At 45.9% G+C, this 18,978-nt stretch overlaps 1 protein-coding gene and 1 long non-coding RNA gene across 3 annotated transcripts in view; one reads left to right on the top strand and one right to left on the bottom strand.

The window, feature by feature from the left end:
* MTHFD1L (methylenetetrahydrofolate dehydrogenase (NADP+ dependent) 1 like) overlaps nucleotides 1-18,978 on the bottom strand; it is a 195,528-nt gene that overhangs the window by 45,351 nt on the left and 131,199 nt on the right. For both annotated transcript variants that reach the window (XM_086708121.1, XM_086708120.1), the window contains 2 exons: nucleotides 13,104-13,211; nucleotides 10,771-10,923 (listed from right to left, as the gene is read on the bottom strand). In XM_086708121.1, coding sequence (XP_086564247.1) covers nucleotides 10,771-10,923; nucleotides 13,104-13,211 — 261 coding nt within the window. The remainder of the gene's footprint in view (nucleotides 1-10,770; nucleotides 10,924-13,103; nucleotides 13,212-18,978) is intronic.
* LOC147581298 (uncharacterized) lies at nucleotides 1,724-18,659 on the top strand. Its single transcript, XR_015251650.1, has 2 exons — nucleotides 1,724-2,049; nucleotides 17,401-18,659. It is a non-coding gene; the product is annotated as an uncharacterized LOC147581298 (long non-coding RNA).

The raw sequence follows: 18,978 nt of genomic DNA, 5'->3' as shown, positions 1-18,978 counted from the left end.
TCTTTCTCTCTCTCTCTTTCTTCCTTCCTTCCTCCCTCCCTCTTTTCTTTCTTTCTTTCTTTCTTTCTTTCTTTCTTTCTTTTCTTTCCTTCCTTCCTTTCTTTCTCTTTCTTTCTTTCTTTCTTTCTTTCTTTTCTTTTCTTTCTTTCTTTCTTTCTTTCTTTCTTTCTTTCTTTCTTTCTCTTCCTTCCTCCTTCCTTCCTTCCTCCCTCCTTCCCTCCCTCCTTCCTTCCTTTCTTCTTTCTTTCTTTCTCTCCCTTCCTTCCTTCCTCCTTCCTCCCTCCCTCCCTCCTTCCTTCTTTCTTCCTTTCTTCTTTCTTTCTCTTTCTTTTTTCCTTTCCTTCCTTTCTTTCTCTCTTTCTTTCTCTTATGTTTATTTATTGAGAGAGAGAGAGAGAGAGGGCCAGTGAGGGGCAGAGAGAGAGGGATAGAGAGAATCCCAAGCAGGCTCCACCCTGTCAGGGCACAGCCCGATGCGGGGCTTGAACTCGCGAACCATGAGATCACGGCCTGAGCTGAAATCAAGAGTTGAATGCTTAACTGAGTGAGTCACCCAGGCGGCCCCTCTGGGAACTAATTTCTAACTGTCTCACAGACGACTCGACAGGAAGTTCAACGGGCACCTTAGACAACATGTAATTCCATGTTCACTGCAAAACCAGCTTGCTGTCTCTTTTCTTTCCAGGTCCGTCCTTCTAGGTCCCAGGAGGCACCTTACACCCCCCCTTCCTCACATTCCATCCCTTGTCGGCTCCTCCGACTTCCACCGGTCTCCCAGCACACACACTTTCCTCTCCCCTCCTGTGGTCACTCCCCTGTCAGGGGCCCATGACACTCACTCGGGCCTTGGCACAGGCCCCTCAAGGTCTCCTGGCCTCAGTCTCTCTCTCTCCTTCAGGAGATCGCTGCCAGCGTGGTTCTCTACCCACAAAATGTCAAATGCCTTTGGGCACCCCAGCATGTCATTCAAAGTCTTGATCTCTAACCCATCGTCCTCCTAAGTGGCCTTCGCTTTCTTTGGAGTTCCATGGCACTTTATCATTTACACCTTTCTTTTGGCAAGTAAATGCACACACTGTGGGCTGTAATTTTTAAAATGCTGATGCCTTATTTATCCAAACGGTCTCCTCCCCCTAGGGGTGGCATCACGTTTTATGCTTTGTTATGTGTGCCAGGGCTTAGCACACCCGGCATCATGAAAATACACGCGTTGACCTACGCAAAGAAAAATATCACGATGTGTAAAATCTAAGTTATTCCTGGGTGAAGATCTCGTAAGCTTTAATATTCAGAATACTGGAACTTTCTTTTGCTGTTTCCCACCAACCGTGCTCAGAGGGCTGATATGGAGAGTAATGAGTCATCAATATAAAACATTGGGAAGAGCGTCTGACCTACGGTTAAAGCCATCATGATGACGGTGAGGAGGAGGAGGACGGAGAGGGGAAGAAGGAGCACCCTCAAGGAGGACCGGATACGTCCACGCAAAATGCGGATAAACTGTTTCCACGCAAACGGCCATACCGCCAAGCAATACCATCTGGAGGGATCCTTGAGCTGCACGTCCGTATGTAAGCACATTAATAAAAATATATTTGGGCTGGTTTATACTACTGCTGGTCAGTAACTGGTCCAAGAAGAGAGGCTAGGGCAGCGATTGGGAAAGGTGGAGAAATGAGCAGATAGGGCTGGTGGGCTACTAGAGCCTGGGGTATGGGCTCCTTACAAGACTGCTTCTCCCAACTGGAACTTAAGTCTGGGAGTCTACCGATGGTGAGTTCACATGGGCAGAGACTTCCTTAAAAATTCCCTTGCTCTCTGTGGCGTTGGCAGGCGACCAACACACTTGTGCAGCTCCGAACGTACGTTCTCTGCTGGACTTCCAGTTGTGGAAAGGTCAAGGGAACTGGAGACATGGTTCGTAGAGGGGGGCCTGGAGGAACAGGAGATATTGGGCAAGGCGACGTGGGACGAGCCCAGACACCCGAAGGAATGAACTGCATTGCATCTCAGCTGGGTGGCACCGAGTGAGAGACAGAGGGACCGGAGGTGAGCAGGTGGCACGGGGGCACCATCTCCCCAGAGCCAGTCGTGGGGGGGCGGGTCTGGAGGTTTGGAAAGTTGGTTTTCAGAGCAGAAACACAGACGGGTTTGGGAATTGGATGATGGATTTTGAAAGGTGCAAGAAAGCACGGTAGGTAACTTACATGGGTCCTACACTCTCTAGAGCTTTCTTGGGGTTGGAATGAGTCTCAAACAGAAGACGGATGTCCGTGATCGCTGCAGCAACTTACGTTTCCAGCCCCAGGTCTCCTCCTTGCCAGAACGTGGTGCCTTTATTACGCATACCTAATGCAGGCATACCAGCAAATTCTTACAGCGGGTTGGCAATGAGTCTGTGAATTTTCTTTATGGTCTTCTAGGGACTTTATAGTTACATTTGTTCCCTGATTAAATTAGATTTGTGATTCTCACTGGTATAAAATGTTTTGAGTTTTCAGTGATATGAAGGAAAGGCTAAAAGATGACCATTCTTTCTTTCAAAAGCGATAAACAGAAAATATTTAATGGAGACACATAATAGGTAAATTATGTTTTTTAACACTTAATCTGATATCCATGGGTGGATAAATTAAGGTCAGGCCTGCAACTTGCCATGACTTCGAATATTATCAATTATATTTTCCTTGAAAACTATAACTATAGGTTTAATTTTTTTTCACGTTTTATTTATTTTTGAGAGAGAGAGAGACAGAGCACGAGCAGAGGAGGGGCAGAGAGAGAGGGAGACAGAATCCAAAGCAGGCTCCAGGCTCCGAGCCACCAGCACAGAGCCCGACGCGGGGCTCGAACTCACAAACTGTGAGATCATGACCCGAGCGGAAGTTGGACGCTTAGCCGACTGAGCCATCCACGTGCCCCATAACTGTAGGTTTAAAGTGTGCCAAATGTCCGATAAATTTAGTCCTCTTTCCATTTATCCATTCCCTCCACACCCTAAAAAATGACTCTGAGGAGCACTGGGCCCTTTAGTTTGGAAAGCTGGAATCTGGTTTGTATGGATTTAATTTCCCATGCAGAAATGACTGATCTGCTTCTGATTATAAGCCTCTTACTAAAGACTGTGATAGTCAAGTATAACAAATGCAACAAAGAGGCACAAGAAAAGCTCCATGAGGACCCGATAATTGTACGGGTGTCTTTCGGAAGTTCTGAACTGGGGTGGGCCTCGACCGTCAGTTTCTGCCCTGAGTCCAAACTAAAAACAGGGAGAAAGCAAGCAGGCTGGAGACGGAAGTGGAGGAGGAAGGGGCCAGTATTTCACCAGTCCCTCGAGAAAACACAAGATAAATACGCCGACTGTAGGGCTGGACACTAAGTGCTACAAGCACCTCTTCTAGGTTTGTAGAAAGTAAGAAAGAACCAACATGTGGGGATTAGTAACAGGTTAAAAATTTAACTCGATGACAGAGATCTCTGATACCGTTATCACTTGGCTTATTATCCAGCCAAAGCTGATTCCAGTTAAAGTGACTTTATATTTATGCTAAAAATAAATTAGCGTCACACTAGGGGAGAAAAGACCCTCTAAGCAAATGGACGAGACCTAGATAACCTCATGCGCTAGAGAAGCAAACGTCATTTTCATGAGTCACAAAGCTTGTCAATGTGATAAACGGTTTCTGGAAATCGAGAACGCTGCTGGCCACCTTCCTTTCCCCTAAAACATGTCACACTGGAAGACAAGGACGACAGACACATGTTTGGCTGGCCTCTGGACCCTGGGGAGGAAGGTGTGGTCACAAAGCAACCAGCCAGCCCGCGGGGATGCTGCAGGGACGTCACTGTAAGAGGAAGCCAGTGGCTGCCTGTGCTGGAGGAAGGGCATGTTCGGGAGAAAGCAGGAAATTCTGATGTAGAGATAAGGCAGGGTAGTGAGAAGGGGACCCGTGCCGGGTGGGGAGAGGAAACGAATCAGATCCCCAGGGAAGGAGAGAAAGGGCATGACACAGAGAAGGAGGCCAGATGGGGAGGGAGACCCGTGAGCAGGGCAGGAGTCTGGTTTATTTCAGGTGTTGGGGTAACCAGGGCTGAGGAGGAGGGGGAGATAGGAAGGCTGTGTGCTGAGACTTAAAAGAAATAAGCTTGGAATTCTTTGTTTATTTGTGGGGGGTAGGGTAGGAAGGTGGAAAAGCAGAGAGGGAGGGGAGGGAGTGAAACGAGGGGGTGATTTTGTAGCTTCTGAGGGTCTGAGCGATGCGCTGGGGCCGAGGGATGCGTGATGTCACGCGACAGTGAGCCCCTTACTACATGACTGCTTATCCACTGCATTTAAAGGCAGCCTGGGGAGTGAATGTTTAATTTTTTCACCATGTAACTGGCCGTTAATCTCTGGAAAATGTGAGGAGCGATGCATTTGATTTGAACCTACAAAGGCTGAATTAATTCACCTTCACGCTTAACCGAGTGAAGCCAGTTTATAACCATGCATCCCTAAGTGGGGCCGGCGCACAGAGGAGAGAACGTATCCCCACCGCGCTTGAGAATAACTTCATCGCTGACCTGAATCGGATCCCGTGGAAACTAAACATTCAGTACATACTTTTACAGTAGAGGGAGTAGAACGGAAAACAAAGTGAGCTTAGCCGAAACGTGAGAAAGAACAAAACGGGGCCGAGGCTTAGCTGGGTGGGGCCACAGTCTACTTTCCCACCCCCTGCACCCCCCAGGCCAGTAAGTCTCCACCCAGCATGAGTTGTGGATGACATCACTCACTTCCCAAATACACGGCGGCGGTTTCCTGCTTTCCACAGCCCAGCCAAGCGATGTGGTCAGCGGCGCACCTGGGCACAGATGTGGCCGGGTCGGGTCAGGTCAGAGTGGAAATGAAGGCCACACCAGTGCACGTTCATGTGCTCGCTCGGTAAACTGCGTGCTTTAGCGCTGATCTTTTGGTCCCTCTTTCTTGGACAGACTTGCACACTGTTGATGGGTCCAGGCCAGGCCAGTCGCGACAGGAGCAAAAAACGCACGAACACGTAGGCAGTGCCCGTGATCAATACTCTGCTCTGGAAAGAGCCCAGGGACCAAAGTGAAGGGAGGAGGAAGGGACAGGGGAGCCCTGACTTGCTGCCTTTCCTAGTCCCCCCTATCTCATCAGTTTGTGGGGTGAAAGCACTTAGCTTTTTTTCTGTACAGTTCCAAGTATCCACTCTACCTCCCGAAACGCCCTCCCTGGCAGTGACCAGCATATCAACGCCCTATGACGTCTTAATCCCTTCTGCGTGAACCGTGAGTCTGCTTATCTCCAAAATTCTAGCCCACGTTCTTGCCCCGAAGAGTCATCTTGTCGTAATTTTATGTCCCATGTTGGTCGATAGAGAAGACTTCCCTGTCAGGGGGACCTCAGCACAGGAGGACTTCTATTTTCTTTGGGAGTCTCAGTGCGATATCAAAGGAGAAGAGTGGGATATACCGAACGCTGACATCAAATGGACTTGGGGTGGAATTCACAGAACCGGACATTTCTCCACGCCGACTGTTTGACAACTCGATCTCGCATTTCCTTAGCAGAATCTGGGGCTGGCAAACGTTGGACAGAACCAGACGCACCACACTCAGGAGTGCATTTCTTACGACGACACCCTAGCCCTTCTGTCCCGCCTTCAGGGTCTCACCTTTACAGGTGTTAAAACACTGCAAGGCAGCTGAGATGGGCAGACGACGCGACCCGGCAGGTGCCACCTGCTAAGCACAGAGTACTACTGACTCCCCGGCAACTGAATGGCCCTAGTTAAACATTTTTTCCCAAGGACTTTTAGTTTATCACTTGCCTATTCATTGCATTTTCATGGTATAGAGGGGACACATGCTCAATGCAGATACTGAAATAAGCAGAAAAGTACAGAAAAAAAAGCTGCTTCTACTACTGCAGCCCAATGTTAACATTTTGGTGTCTTCCTAGTTTTTTTTCCAAGTGGAGTATAATTTACTTCTCAGTAATATCATGGTATATAGTTTGCTTACGTGCTAATAATTTTATGTCATGCAATTTATGCCAAATGATTAAAGAGCCCCTGTCAACTGTGGAAACCTAAAGGCAATATCAAAACAATGTGACCAGAAGAGAAAGACCACCTGCTGAATTTCTTTTGGCACAAGATTGTTTTGGAGAAATTTAATAAGCTATTAGGTTGATTGAACACGATAAACTGTAAGCTTTGAAAGAATTTCGGAAATATAACGTAACAGAGTAATCCATGGAATCCAGGGTAGGAAAATCTTGAAAACAATTTGCTCTTTTCTTCCCACATCAAGAACCTGTATTTGCTAAACAATGTCTTAGAAGGAGATGCACTAAGTAGTGATAATCTGGTCAGGAATCTCATACCGTTTGTAGCTTTCAAGAATATGCCTGAAATAACATATAACTATGTCATTAAGGAGAAGCAGGAATATATATGGTGTTTAGTGGGAATGGAGACTGAGATTTTGCGAAGGAAAAAGTAGCTACAGCAAGATGAGAAACACTGAGAGTGCAGGGAAGAGTGGTAGCTGAGCCGAATGTCCCTAAACTAGTAATCCTTGCCTCGGGTGCTTCTATACAAACAGACGGGGAAGTGAAAGCCACTAGCGAAGCGGCTACAGCAGTTACTGATATTTCTAATTATTATTGTATTGTGTCATAACTAAATAGAACATGATGAAATGAAGTAATTAAGTGGGAAAGACAGGGGGTTAAACAGTCAATATCCACAAAGCTAAATCTGGAGGGGGGAACACTGAATTCCCCAGACATGTCACCACGTGATCGCTCAAGGTCATCAGGGCCGGAGACGTTTATTGTTTGAGGACAGACTTGTCTATACTCACATTCGCCACTTTGGAACCTACTACATAGCTGGGGGCTGTTTCTCCTTTGTCATAAAGCCTACAGCCTCCTGTACTTGTATGATTTCTTTTACTACGGTATAGCAGAAGGCCCATTAGGGAAGGACTTGATCTGATTCGCCTCCACGTGGTTTTATGAATGAATGAATGAATGAATGAACACTGCAAAAAAACTGAGAAGCTTTCTGATGTTGAGGTCTCAGTTTGGCCTTTCTTTCTGGAGTGGATAGATGGATATGCATTTCAAAAGTACTCAGGGGGCACCTGGGTGGCTCAAGTCGGTTAAGCGTCTCACTTTGGCTCAGGTCATGATCCCATGGTTTGTGAGTTCAAGCCCCACATTGGGCTCTGTGCTGACAGCCCGGAGCCTGGAGCCTGCTTCAGATTCTGTATCTCTGTCTCTCTCTGTCCCTCCCCCAGTCGTGCTCTGTCCCTCTCTCAAAGATCAACACTGAAAATAATTAAAAAAAAAAAAAAAAAGAAGAACTCAAATAAACACGTTTCGTGATTAAGAGTAAGAGTGACTCAGGATGCTAGGATTTTCCCACCTGCAGGAACCAGCCCCTCTGGTGTCCCCATTCCTTTTCCCTCAGTCATCTCAGCAGGAAATTACTACACTGTGTCTCCCACACGGGTGATGAATGTTCGAAGCATTTCAAAAGACCGTAGCAGGGCCCAGAATGGGGTCAAGTAAAAGTAAATACCAGCCCTTATTAGGCGATCCTGGCCTCCAACGGTGCGCTTGCCCTGATACACGCGCAACTTCCCGCTGTCATAGAAAGCGGACGCTAAGGCCACCAACTACACGTGACCGTTTCCTGACCTCCAGGAACTTCTTTAGTCAGGCACTGCTTCCTTCCTGCGTCCTCACACTTGACTGTTTCACTGACGGTTCCTGGCCTGGTCCTGCGGTTGGGGGCACCACAGGGCAGCCCAGGGCTCTCTTCAGGACACTGTGGGCCTGCGGCCGCCCCCCAAACGCCATTCCTCACATTCATTTTCCTACTAGTCATTCGTCAGTGTTCCCGCATGAGTGGCAGCTCCAGAATTCTGATTTCCCAGAACTGGTCTCACATGTGGGTCTGGTGGTATTAGCTGGGATGGGAGAAGATCCACAGCGTATATTTGTTTAGTGTCCACAAGATTTTAAATTATGACTTCTGATGACTGTTAAATGCTCAGAACTATTAAGGTTATTAACTAATTAAAAAAAAATTTTTTTTAATGTTTATTTATTTTTGACAGAGAGAGACAGAGCGGGAGTAGGAGAGGGACAGAGAGTCAGGGAGATACAGAATCTGAAACAGGCTCCACCAGGCTCTGAGCTGTCAGCCCAAAGCCCTACGCGGGGCTTGAACTCGGGAATAGTGAGATCATGACCTGAGCTGAAGTCGGACGCTCTTAACTGACTGAGCCACCCAGGTGCCCTTGATTGATTCCTAATTTTTATACCAAACCATTTTCTTTGTCATTCACTTCTGTCTATTCCTACCAGCTGTAAGCTGTCTGAAATGGAAAGCTGCTTTATTTTGGGATTCCCGGAGCACTGAGCACCATGCCTTCTGTATACTGGTTGAATGAATGAATGAATGAATGAATGGATTTGCTGGGCCAGTTACTGCGGGGTTTTGAATCTGTACAGGGCAAGACAGGGCCGATTCTGAGGGAGGTTGGCTTTCTCCTTGGTGAGGCCCACCGGCACACCCCTCCTCTCTCCGGGCTGCTCTCCGGCTGTGCTCTTGTTCCTGAGCAAAGGCCTTCACTGACCCAAGCTCAGCAGACTTTGAGCACTTGAGGAGCTGCTGTCACGAGGCCACTCTAAGGGGCATAAAGCAAACTCTTCTCACTCTCCATTTTTGTTCCTTACGTACATCTCCATCGAGGCATAAGTAAGTTATACTCGATAAAATTCATCCTTTTCAGGTGGTACACGGCTATGAGTTCTGACAAACCAATATAGTCATGGAACCACCAGCACAATCAAAGTAGTCAAAATATGGAGTATTTCCATCGCCCCGGAAGGCTCCCCTGTTGTAGTCACTCCCCATCTCCGCCCCACCTCCCCTCGGGAGATGTCATCCAGTAGCCATAGGATGTGAACCCTTCTCCCTATACCAATGCCATTGCTATCCCTCCCCCAGCCCGCCACCGCCCTGACTTCTAGGGACGCCCTGGTCTTCCCCCAGACTCCCGGGGCGGCTCTGTAAATGTGGACGTTTGAAAAAAATTTTTATGTTTACTTATTTATTCTTGAGAGAGAGAGGAGCAGACAGAGGGGGAGAGAGAGAATCCCTAGCGGGGCTCCATCCCGCGACCGCGAGATCACGACCTCAACCGAAATCAAGAGTCAGATCCTCAACCGACTGAGCCACCCAGGTGTCCCTATATGTGCTTGGAGTGTTGCCCTTCACCCTCTTCTCAGGTCTCTCGTGCTTATCTGTGCTTCTCCCCTTGTTCAAGCTCTGCCTTCATCTACATTCTTACAACTCTCAAGGCCTTGCTTCCTGCTCCTCCGAGTGTTATGTCTGCATTTCTAACAGATCCACAGGCCACTTTACGTGTCCCGTTAACACCCGCACTTCTCCACATCTACGCCACACTCATCTAGGCCCGGCCAATCTGCCTTCCCCGTGTGCCTTCTGTGACCACGGCACCGCCATCCACAGTCAGGCGGCAAGTGCCCCTCCCCCGGCCCCACAGGTAGGTGGCCGCCCTTAAAATCCGTCTTGCATTCTCCTCCTCTCTCCATATTAGTTTGAATGATTGCAGTGCCATTTACCTCTGGCTCTCAGCCCTCTAACCACGCTCCTTCTGCTGCCGGGGCTATTTTTCTAAAATAAAAATCAGATCACATTTTTCCTCTTACAAAAATAAAACGAACAAACAAACTCAGAAACCGCCCTGTAGTGACTCCCCAGGGCGCCGAGGAGAAAAGCCCAAGTTCCCACCGACGGCAGTCGAGCTCCGTAACAGCTTGGCCCGGTCTTGCTCTCCCTGAGCCATTTCTCAGACTCCCCGGCCCGTCCAACCCCAGCCACGCTGGACCACGCTGGGTCTGTCACGTATCTCTGTGCCCGTGAGTTGAAATTCACTGTTTCCCCAGTTCAGAGCTCTTACGAAGAATTCTCGACTCTCTTCTTCCACATACCGTGTTCCCTCATCCACCTCGGGCCAAAGCGGCTGTCACCGCCCCTGTGCTGAGGGCATTCAGCATGCCAACGCCACCCTTTCTAGATGCCTCTGTGCTATGCAAACCTGTGCTCCTCAGAGTATCGCCATGCCTCACGTGCAATGAGAATGCAAGAAATGCTTATTGAAAACATCTTGCCCAATATTAGATGAAACATGTGAATGTCAAGGGAAAGATTCTGCGCTTTTTAATCAACTTTTGGCCCATTCATTGCTTGTTTACATAATAACAACAGAGCCATGTGTTGGATTGAAACACTGGATTTTTGCCAGGCTTTAGAGGTGCTGGGCGGGTCCTGTCTGGCATGAGCAGTCTCCTCCATTATCTGACTAGAATAAAATCTTATCATTTGAGTACGATAATGTGAAAAAGGTCCAGAGGCACCATACTAAGCCATTCCACCATTTAAATATCAGACTGAATTCCACCAAGTTATTCTCTTCCATGTTCTATGAGGGGAATCAGTTTTATGACTCAAGGGATCCTGAACACACGATTTAAAAAACAAAAGAAAGAAAAACCCAAACCACGACGGAAGAGGTGTTTTATATGGTGGAAGAGAATGTCTAGAAAAAACAGCAAATACTATTAATTCCCAACACCCGATTTGCAAAGCGTTGGCAGAACAGAAGGATTTAAGGCATCAGGACAACACAGCCTGGGGAAGGTTTCCGGAGAATGTTACTCACCGTTCCGACCAGAGGGTAGATGAACCCAGCGCCTATGCTGGCCCGGACATCACTGATGGGCAAAATGAAATCTCTGGGTACGCCTTTCTTGTCAGGTTGGTGAGACAGAGAAAGGTGAGTCTTTGCCATGCAGATGGGCAGATTTCCAAACCCCTGGAAGAAAGGAAAGGAAAGGTGTTCATTGAGCACAGATGTTAGTTTCTTGTATGTGTCCCACTTGGTCTCCACACGATCCCCGAGGCTCAGGTCCAGGCACAGGGCAGGTGCTGGTCACTACTCGTTTACTGGGCAAGAAGATGGAAGAAAATTCATTTCCACGTGATCATCGCGTGGCTGAAAGTACCTGCTGTTTATTTTGGAGAACTCTCCGTAAGGAAGGCAGCATTATGTGTGTGTTTGGGGGAAAGTGTGGCTATTTTCAGGCAAAGGAGAAGCAAAGGCCCTGTCAGAAACTATTTCCAAGGATATTAATATCTGGGACTCAGAAAGGTAAAAATGGAGAAAGGCTCCGTAATGAGGCTTTCAGTCGTGTTCACTCATTCTCGGAGGCTGTCGGGAAGCAAAGGGTCCCTTTGTGTTGGTTTATGAATCATGGTTATTTGATCTGCGATTACGTTATATGAACTAAGATGAGGTCACTATTTCAGACTCTTATTTTTGAGGACCAAAGGCGATGCCTGACCCAGAGTTCCAAAGGTGAAAGGGCAGGAAGTCACATGTGGGGTCTCACAAAAAGGACAGTGTCCTTGCAGCCTGGTTCTGATTAAAGGGTACATAGCGTCTCTTCAGAGGCTTTGCTAATTAATGGCCACCACATACTGGACACATAACTTTTAAGGAATATTTCTTCAGTCAGTTGGTAGGGATAAAAGGAATATAATCTTCAGAGGTAACACATGCAGAATTTCTTATGATTCAACTTAAAACTATTTGGAAGATTTTTCAATATTTTCAATTGGAGGGTGGGGCTGGTCTGTTTTCAAATGCTAGAATAGTCTCATACACTGATCAGAAATCTGCTGGGGGACAATCACAATTGCTCTATAGAAATGGGGGCCAGAATTTTGGGTTTCAGAGATCATTCAACGAATGAAATAATTTGAACTGAGGTAGGCTTGTCCGTGTAATATTTTGCCACTCCAGATATTTAAAAAAACAAAAAACCAACAGGGTATATACTAGTAGCATATTACTTCATATAAACAAAAAGTTTTAATGTCAAAAACAAACACTAGAATAAATAATGATCCTTAAGCATTATTTTAAACTCACGTAAAAAAAAAAAAAGATGAATGACAATGACCTTACTTTACTCATTTCATCGCACACGAGTGAAATTTCACTGCAGAACAACGCCAGTATGTACAGCAATTTGTGGGAACCATTTATTTTTTAAAAGCACAAGCTGACGGCATACGTGGAAAATTCTAAGAAAACATGAGTTGCTAATTATCTTACCAAACCTGGGAGAGTACTCTGGCCGGCATTGGTAGTTTTTATCAAAAAGTCAAAATATGATTTACAAATAGGATTTAGGGGTCGGGAATTTTAAAAAAGAGATCAATGATACTCATAAATGAAGTCATTTCGCCAGCCAGCTCTGGAAGTGCTTTGACTTCTATCACATCACAGCAAAGTGGAGGGAGCATTCGAGGCATACGGTCGTTTTGGTCGAGGTGGCTGACCGTGCCGCAGCAGAGTCCATGAATGATGGTCATCGTAGGACTGGACTCTGGCTGCTGACTCCCAGCCACCTTCACAGCTGTTTGATGACTTGTCTTTGTCACTTTCTAGAAGATGACAGAGCCTTCGACTCTGGTGGGCAATCTCGGCCCCAAGCCAATGAACCACTTGCAGAAAAAATGAACACCAAGAACCCCCATCTTTATAAGTTGCACTACATACGCGTTGCCTCACCTGGCACCGTGCTAACATTCCTAAGGGAGTAAGAGCCCTGCAAGGAAGAGGAAGCACCAGAAATCATCCAAATCCGACTGCACAGCCGCACATCCACATCCAAGTTTCAATGCTCCTGGCTGAGCGGGAGGGATGAACCATCCCGTCACAGACACGACATCACACATACGATGCATATCGGACAATTTGCAACCACAAAAGTCAACGATGTATCTTTCAGAGGATATCCACCTTTGCTATAATGTTCTATTTGTAATCAACAAACTACCCAGGGATATCAGTTCAATCTCTGTGGACTAAGTAGATTGGGCTGAGTTCAGCTGGGGAGACAAATATCAGTCCTTAAGTCAAAGTGAGCATTTTACGAGCCACAGGTGGACTTTTTTTTTTTTCCCCCTTAAAAGTGTAACTCTTACCTGTTGTGTGTAACGATCTATTTTGGATTGTGCCTCAGGAGACAGTTCGATATCTTTGGCTCCATATACAGCCTGCGCGATGGTTCTTATCTTTTCTACAATTGGAAGCTGGAGAAACACAAATGACGACAAAATTGTTAATGTTAATCTGGAGAAAGAATTGAGGGAAAGCTCGGGAGTTTCGGTGCAATTGCTTAAAATTCCCTACCAGATTCCCTCCTCAGCATCCGTGGCATTTGAAACAAACACTCTTTTCTCCTTCTATCACCCTTAAAGTATGAAGAAGTATCAAGAAGCTTTAGAGGTTCAGCCAACTCAAAGGCTGCTTATCTAATCATTTTTACCCACGGCATTGTTTTTTTTTTCAACGTTTATTTATTTTTGGGACAGAGAGAGACAGAGCATGAATGGGGGAGGGGCAGAGAGAGAGGGAGACACAGAATCGGAAACAGGCTCCAGGCTCTGAGCCATCAGCCCAGAGCCCGACACGGGGCTCGAACTCACGGACCGTGAGATCGTGACCTGGCTGAAGTCGGACGCTTAACCGACTGCGCCACCCAGGCGCCCCTACCCACGGCATTGTTTTAAAAGAGGTACTTCATACTATGGTTTTAATGGTCTTATGTGTCAGAACAGGAGTCTCCTAACTAAATACGCAAGGCTGGTACTCAAGTGCATCTCAGCTCGGGGTTATGTAACAGAGAACACAGCAATACTAGAAAACAAGTACTTTTTTTGTGAGTAGGAGTGGGCTGATGTTTTGATATAAATGTCGATGTGCTGACTTTATTGGGAAATCGGGGTTGAATCTAATGTCACTTCAGCGAATTATGAGAAATCATGGAGACTGGGAAAGAATCCAAGAAGGCTGGATACAGGCACAGAAGTGTGTGTGGTGGAGAATAACAATCCTCCATAATGCTGGAGGGGAAACGTGGATGCAGACTGCTGGCAAAATCCTGAATGTGATCTTCAGAAAGAACCGTGGTTCACCAGAAAGGAGTATGTCGCAGATAAAGTGATTCTTACTTAAGCAAATCATTTGACAAAAGTCGTTCATAATTTTACTATGGGTGGAAGGTACAGAGGCATAATGCAGTTAGTGGATTTGCCGTTTGGTGCACAGCTGCTGGACTGAGTGCCCATTGGTGGAATGAATGTCACCAAGGGGCAGAAGTACGTCTGTACGTTTGTACGAATTACTACTGATCCACACAGGAAGGAGAGTTATCCCATAGGAGAAAATGAAAGCTGGGTCTACCCCCCACCCCCATCTGACAGAACCCCAAACTGCTTTTGAATGTGTTTTTCATTACTAGAGTTTTTATTACTGTAGAGTTGTTCTGTAGCCTGGAACTTAAATATTGGACGTTGCAACAAATAATAAATGAAGGTGTGAGTTATTGTAACGTTTCACTGAAGGACGTAAAAGATGGTTTGAGTCAATGGAGAGAAGTACTCTGTTCACAGACGAGAATACTGTACAGATGTCCGTTCTCTGAAACTTCACCTATTAGTTCAGTGCAATTCCAATAAAAATCCCAAGAGCACTTTGGGATGCTTGGCCAACCAATTCTCAAATTCTTAAGAGTAATGGCACAGATAGGTAAGATAACTTCAAAGGTAAGTAAAACCATAAGAACAAAGATAGGGACTTGCCTTTCCAGATCAATCAGACTACAAAACTATGGTAATGAATTCCATATGGTATTGGCATAAGACTACATGAATCAATCAATGGAAGATAAGAAAGAACCCAGAAGGATACCGTAGCAGGTGTGGGACAGTATATAGTAGAAGTGACACAAAACAGAGAAAGGGCTGACCATTCAACTGACGTTCAGCTAGAGAGAAATAAAATTAGATTCCTACCTCGCAAGTGGCACTTACATAAATCCAATATAGAATAAAGGCATAACTTTTGAAATTAAAACTCTAAATATTGGAAGAAAACATTGGGAGCTCTCTTTATGATCTTGAGGTAGGGAAGGATTTCTTAAATATGGTAAGAACAGAATATGCCTTAAAAGAAATGACTTATAGATCTGACATCAAAATTAAAAACTTCTTGTATACAAAAAGACATTATAGATAAGGAACAGTCTGCGAGAAGACAGATATAAGCAAATATTTAGCAGTCAAAAGATTACTTACTGGAATGAATTAAAAAAACCTCCCACAAATCAAGAAAAAGACAAATAATTAATACTGGGCCAAAGGAGTGACTAATAACCATATAAAGAATGCCCACTCTCATTAGTAATCAAGGAAACAAACGAAAAGGATAAAAATCTAACTCACACTCATTAGCTTGGCAAGAATGAAAAGTATGAGAATATCAAGTATAGGTGAGGATGTGGGGGGAATGATGCTTCTAAGTACCCCTGCCTTGGTTGAGATGCTAATGGTCTACATCGTGAAGCTTCCTAATTGGCCTCTTCGCTTCCAACATGCCCTCTACTCTACCATGGTCTAAAAGGTCCTTTTGAAAAGGTACCCAACTACAACAAACTCAAAAATCTTCCGCTTTTCACAGCCTACTGAAGAAAAAATCTGGTTGTGATATTTAAACACCTGCACAATATGTGCTCTGAAGCATAAGGTTAAGCCCCCATATCTTAAAATTTCCCCATGTCTTCTTGCTTCTGGGCCCTGCACATAAAGCTTCTTCGTCTGTAATCCCGCAAGATCAATCTCCGAGCTCTCTAAGGTCTCTCTCAAAGGCCAGCTTCTCTACAAAGCTTTTCCTGATCCTTCTGAAGCACAGGTAGGCATTCTTTTCTCTTCTGTTCAGATGGCCCTGTAATGCGCTTACACGGATGCTTTACAGGACTGGGGCTTCACCCGGGAGTGGCAGTAAGGGGGCTGCCGGCAGGGCTCAGGCTATTTTTGGGGACACTGATGGACGTCAAATGGTAATGGTCCTAGGATCAAACTAGGACCCTGAAGTCTACCAGATGGCCAGGGGCCTGTTGTAAACCATGTCACAGGAGAAATCAGAGAATAATCTGCACCTCCAGAAGGGAGTACTCCAAAAAGAAAGGATCATTATTTTCCAGGAAGGCAGAACGTGCAGCAAAGACAGAAAGGAGAAAGAAGTTAATTCTTAGCCCGATGTTTAAGGAGAAGCTGTAATCCTCGGAACTGCCTCACTCAATGGTGACCTGCCTGCTCCAGGAGAGATCAGTGTAAGCCAGGTATGGTGCCAGGAATGTTCTAGGAAGAATTACAGAGATAACCTGCAGGGCAGCTTCTACTGTAAAAGATTCCACATTCCTATTAGGTGAAAAGAAGGAACAGCCTATTGAACTTCTCTGAGGTCAGGGACCACCTCTTGTTCACCTACAGGCGGGGTATTAACACAGCCCCTGGAGTACAGAGTAGGCCCTCAATATATAGTTGAGCAAAGGAACAAATCTTTCTTTTCTTTTTTTTTAAACAGTTTTATTTATTATTGAGAGACAGAGCATGAGCCCCTAGGGGAGGGGCAGAGAGAGGGGGGAGACGCAGAATCCGCAGGCTCCAGGCTCTGAGCTGTCAGCACAGAGCCCGACACGGGGCTCGAACCCACAAACCGCGAGATCATGACCTGAGCTGAAGTCAGACGCTTAACTGACTGAGCCACCCAGGTACCCAGGGAACAGATATTTCTGAATCTCCTGTTGACCAAGCAAGGATTCCATGTGGTACAATGTCAATGTCAGATTTTAAGAAAGTGAAGGTGCTGATGTGCTGGAGACAATAACGCGAAAGGACTGTTTACTGAACCTTAGATCTTCCTCATCAGCAGGATATGTGGATGGGCAAAGTGCTTGCTTTCGACACTGCACTTAAGCTAATACGGTCTCCTCTGCTGGTCAATAACTGCTTTGCAAAGAGCAAACCTTTTTAAGAAACAGAAGTTAATCGGATGCTGGAAAATATTTCCAGCATCCACAGAGAGCAAGCAAATGCCCATGCTTTGTCAGGGGAACTCAGGTCTCAGGATACTGTGTTCCCCAAATAGTATAATAGTGGGTGGTCCTGGGCAACAGGCAGTGCCCCCAGGAGAGCTACAAAATGACAACAAAACAGGATATTGCCATTTATAACATAATTTAACGACTGCAACGCGCTATTTACTGAACTCTGGGTTACGATTTGAAGTTAAAATTAAAAGGTCAGCACTAGGACTTTTCTGTTACGACAATACTTAAAGAGCTCACACGTGAAGCAGGTAATAGTAAAAGGGTGATTAGTGAAGGAATTAGCGAGTGGGTATTTAACTAACGTATTATGGTTTTTTTCCCCCTTTTAGAGACAGAGCAAGAATCTCAAGGAGGCTCCGCGCTCACCGCAGACCCGGATGTGACGTGGGGCTTGATCCCACGACCCTGGGATCATGACCTGAACCGAAATCAAGAGTCGGATGCTCCGAGGGGTCCCTGCACTGTATGTTTTTAAACCTGACAGTATTTCATTTCAAGAAATATATGTATTTAATTTTTAACTGTAGTAAAATATACAGTAATAGAAAATTGACCATCTTAACCATTTTGAAGTATATAGTTCCATACGAAGTACCTTCATGCGGTTGTAAAACCAATCTCCAGAACTCTTTTCGTTTGGCAGAACAAAAGCCGCGTACCCATTCAACACTAACTCCCCCTTCTTCCCTCCCCTCGGCTCGTGGCAACTGCTTTTCCTCTACGAATTTGGCTACCCCAGCTACCTCACACAAGTGGAACCAGAGAACATTCGGCCTCTTGCACCTGGGGTATTTCAATTAGCATGACACTCAAGGTTCGTCCATGTCGCAGCATGTGTCTGAATTTCCTTCCCTTTGAAGGCTGTGTTATGCTTCACTGTAAGTGTATTTTTTTCTTCTCTAGGCACCCACTGATGGACACTCGGCTCTTTTCTACCTTTCCACTGCTGTGAATAATGCTGTTAGGACCGCGCGTGTACAAATACCTCCTTGGAGATTCAGCTTTCAATTCTTCGGGACATTCAGAAATACACATTTTCGGCTGACGACTAAACCACCTTCCTTTCCAATGCTCATTTGATAGTATTTTGAGAATTTCAAGCAGGTGCCGGGCTGACTAGGTAAGCCGTGTAGTTGTTTTTTGTCTAATTCCTGTAGGAAAATTGCAACCACCCAAACGTGACATGCTGGGAAAGTGTAGGAAAGCAGGCAAGGGCCAGCAGTAGGAGTCCAGCTGGGCGCCTTGTCTCCCCTCTTTACCCTCAGATGCCAGACCCCCAGGCTTCCCAACATGCCTTGCCTGCCTCTTGCCCTTCCGCACTTTCGCCGCCCTGGCCCCAGTCTTGCTATGCCCGGGGAAGATGAGCGTGCTCCCCTGACCGCTCTGACACGTGCAGTGCTGTCCAACGTGAGCCTAAGAGAATGTCATATCCACACCCTGGCGTGTGACCCGCAGCCCCATGCTAAATAAATCAAGCGCGTCAGCTGACCTAGCCACAAATCCCAAGACCAAAATCCTCTCTGGACTGCGACTACAATTTTTCTCTGTCACTCACGTGCACAAGCGAATAAAGAAAAAGATTATCTTAGTTAATGTATCTTTTGGGTTTTATATAAAAACTAAAAACTGCCCTGATAAGGCAGTTCTCATCGCACACAACCTATGTTATGTCAGTAGGCAAGGGACAGCCTGCTGTTGCTCGGCTCGATTTGGGGGAGAAGTACAATCTTTTAAGGAAAGGAAAAAAAAAAAAAAAAAAAGGAGAGCCAAGCTGTCACGTGATCTTGATCTGAACTTGACATTCACCTACACTGCTTGGTTTTAAATGAGTTTTCAATAAAACAAAAAAAAATGGTAAAATAAATTATGAAAGCTTACGAATTAACCACCCCTGGCTTTCCCTGACT

Source organism: Puma concolor, chromosome B2, assembly GCF_028749965.1.
Source record: "Puma concolor isolate L17-30 chromosome B2, mPumCon1.1.hap2, whole genome shotgun sequence".
In the NCBI taxonomy this organism is placed as follows: Eukaryota; Metazoa; Chordata; class Mammalia; order Carnivora; family Felidae; genus Puma; species Puma concolor.
This window is presented reverse-complemented; position numbering and strand designations above follow the sequence as displayed.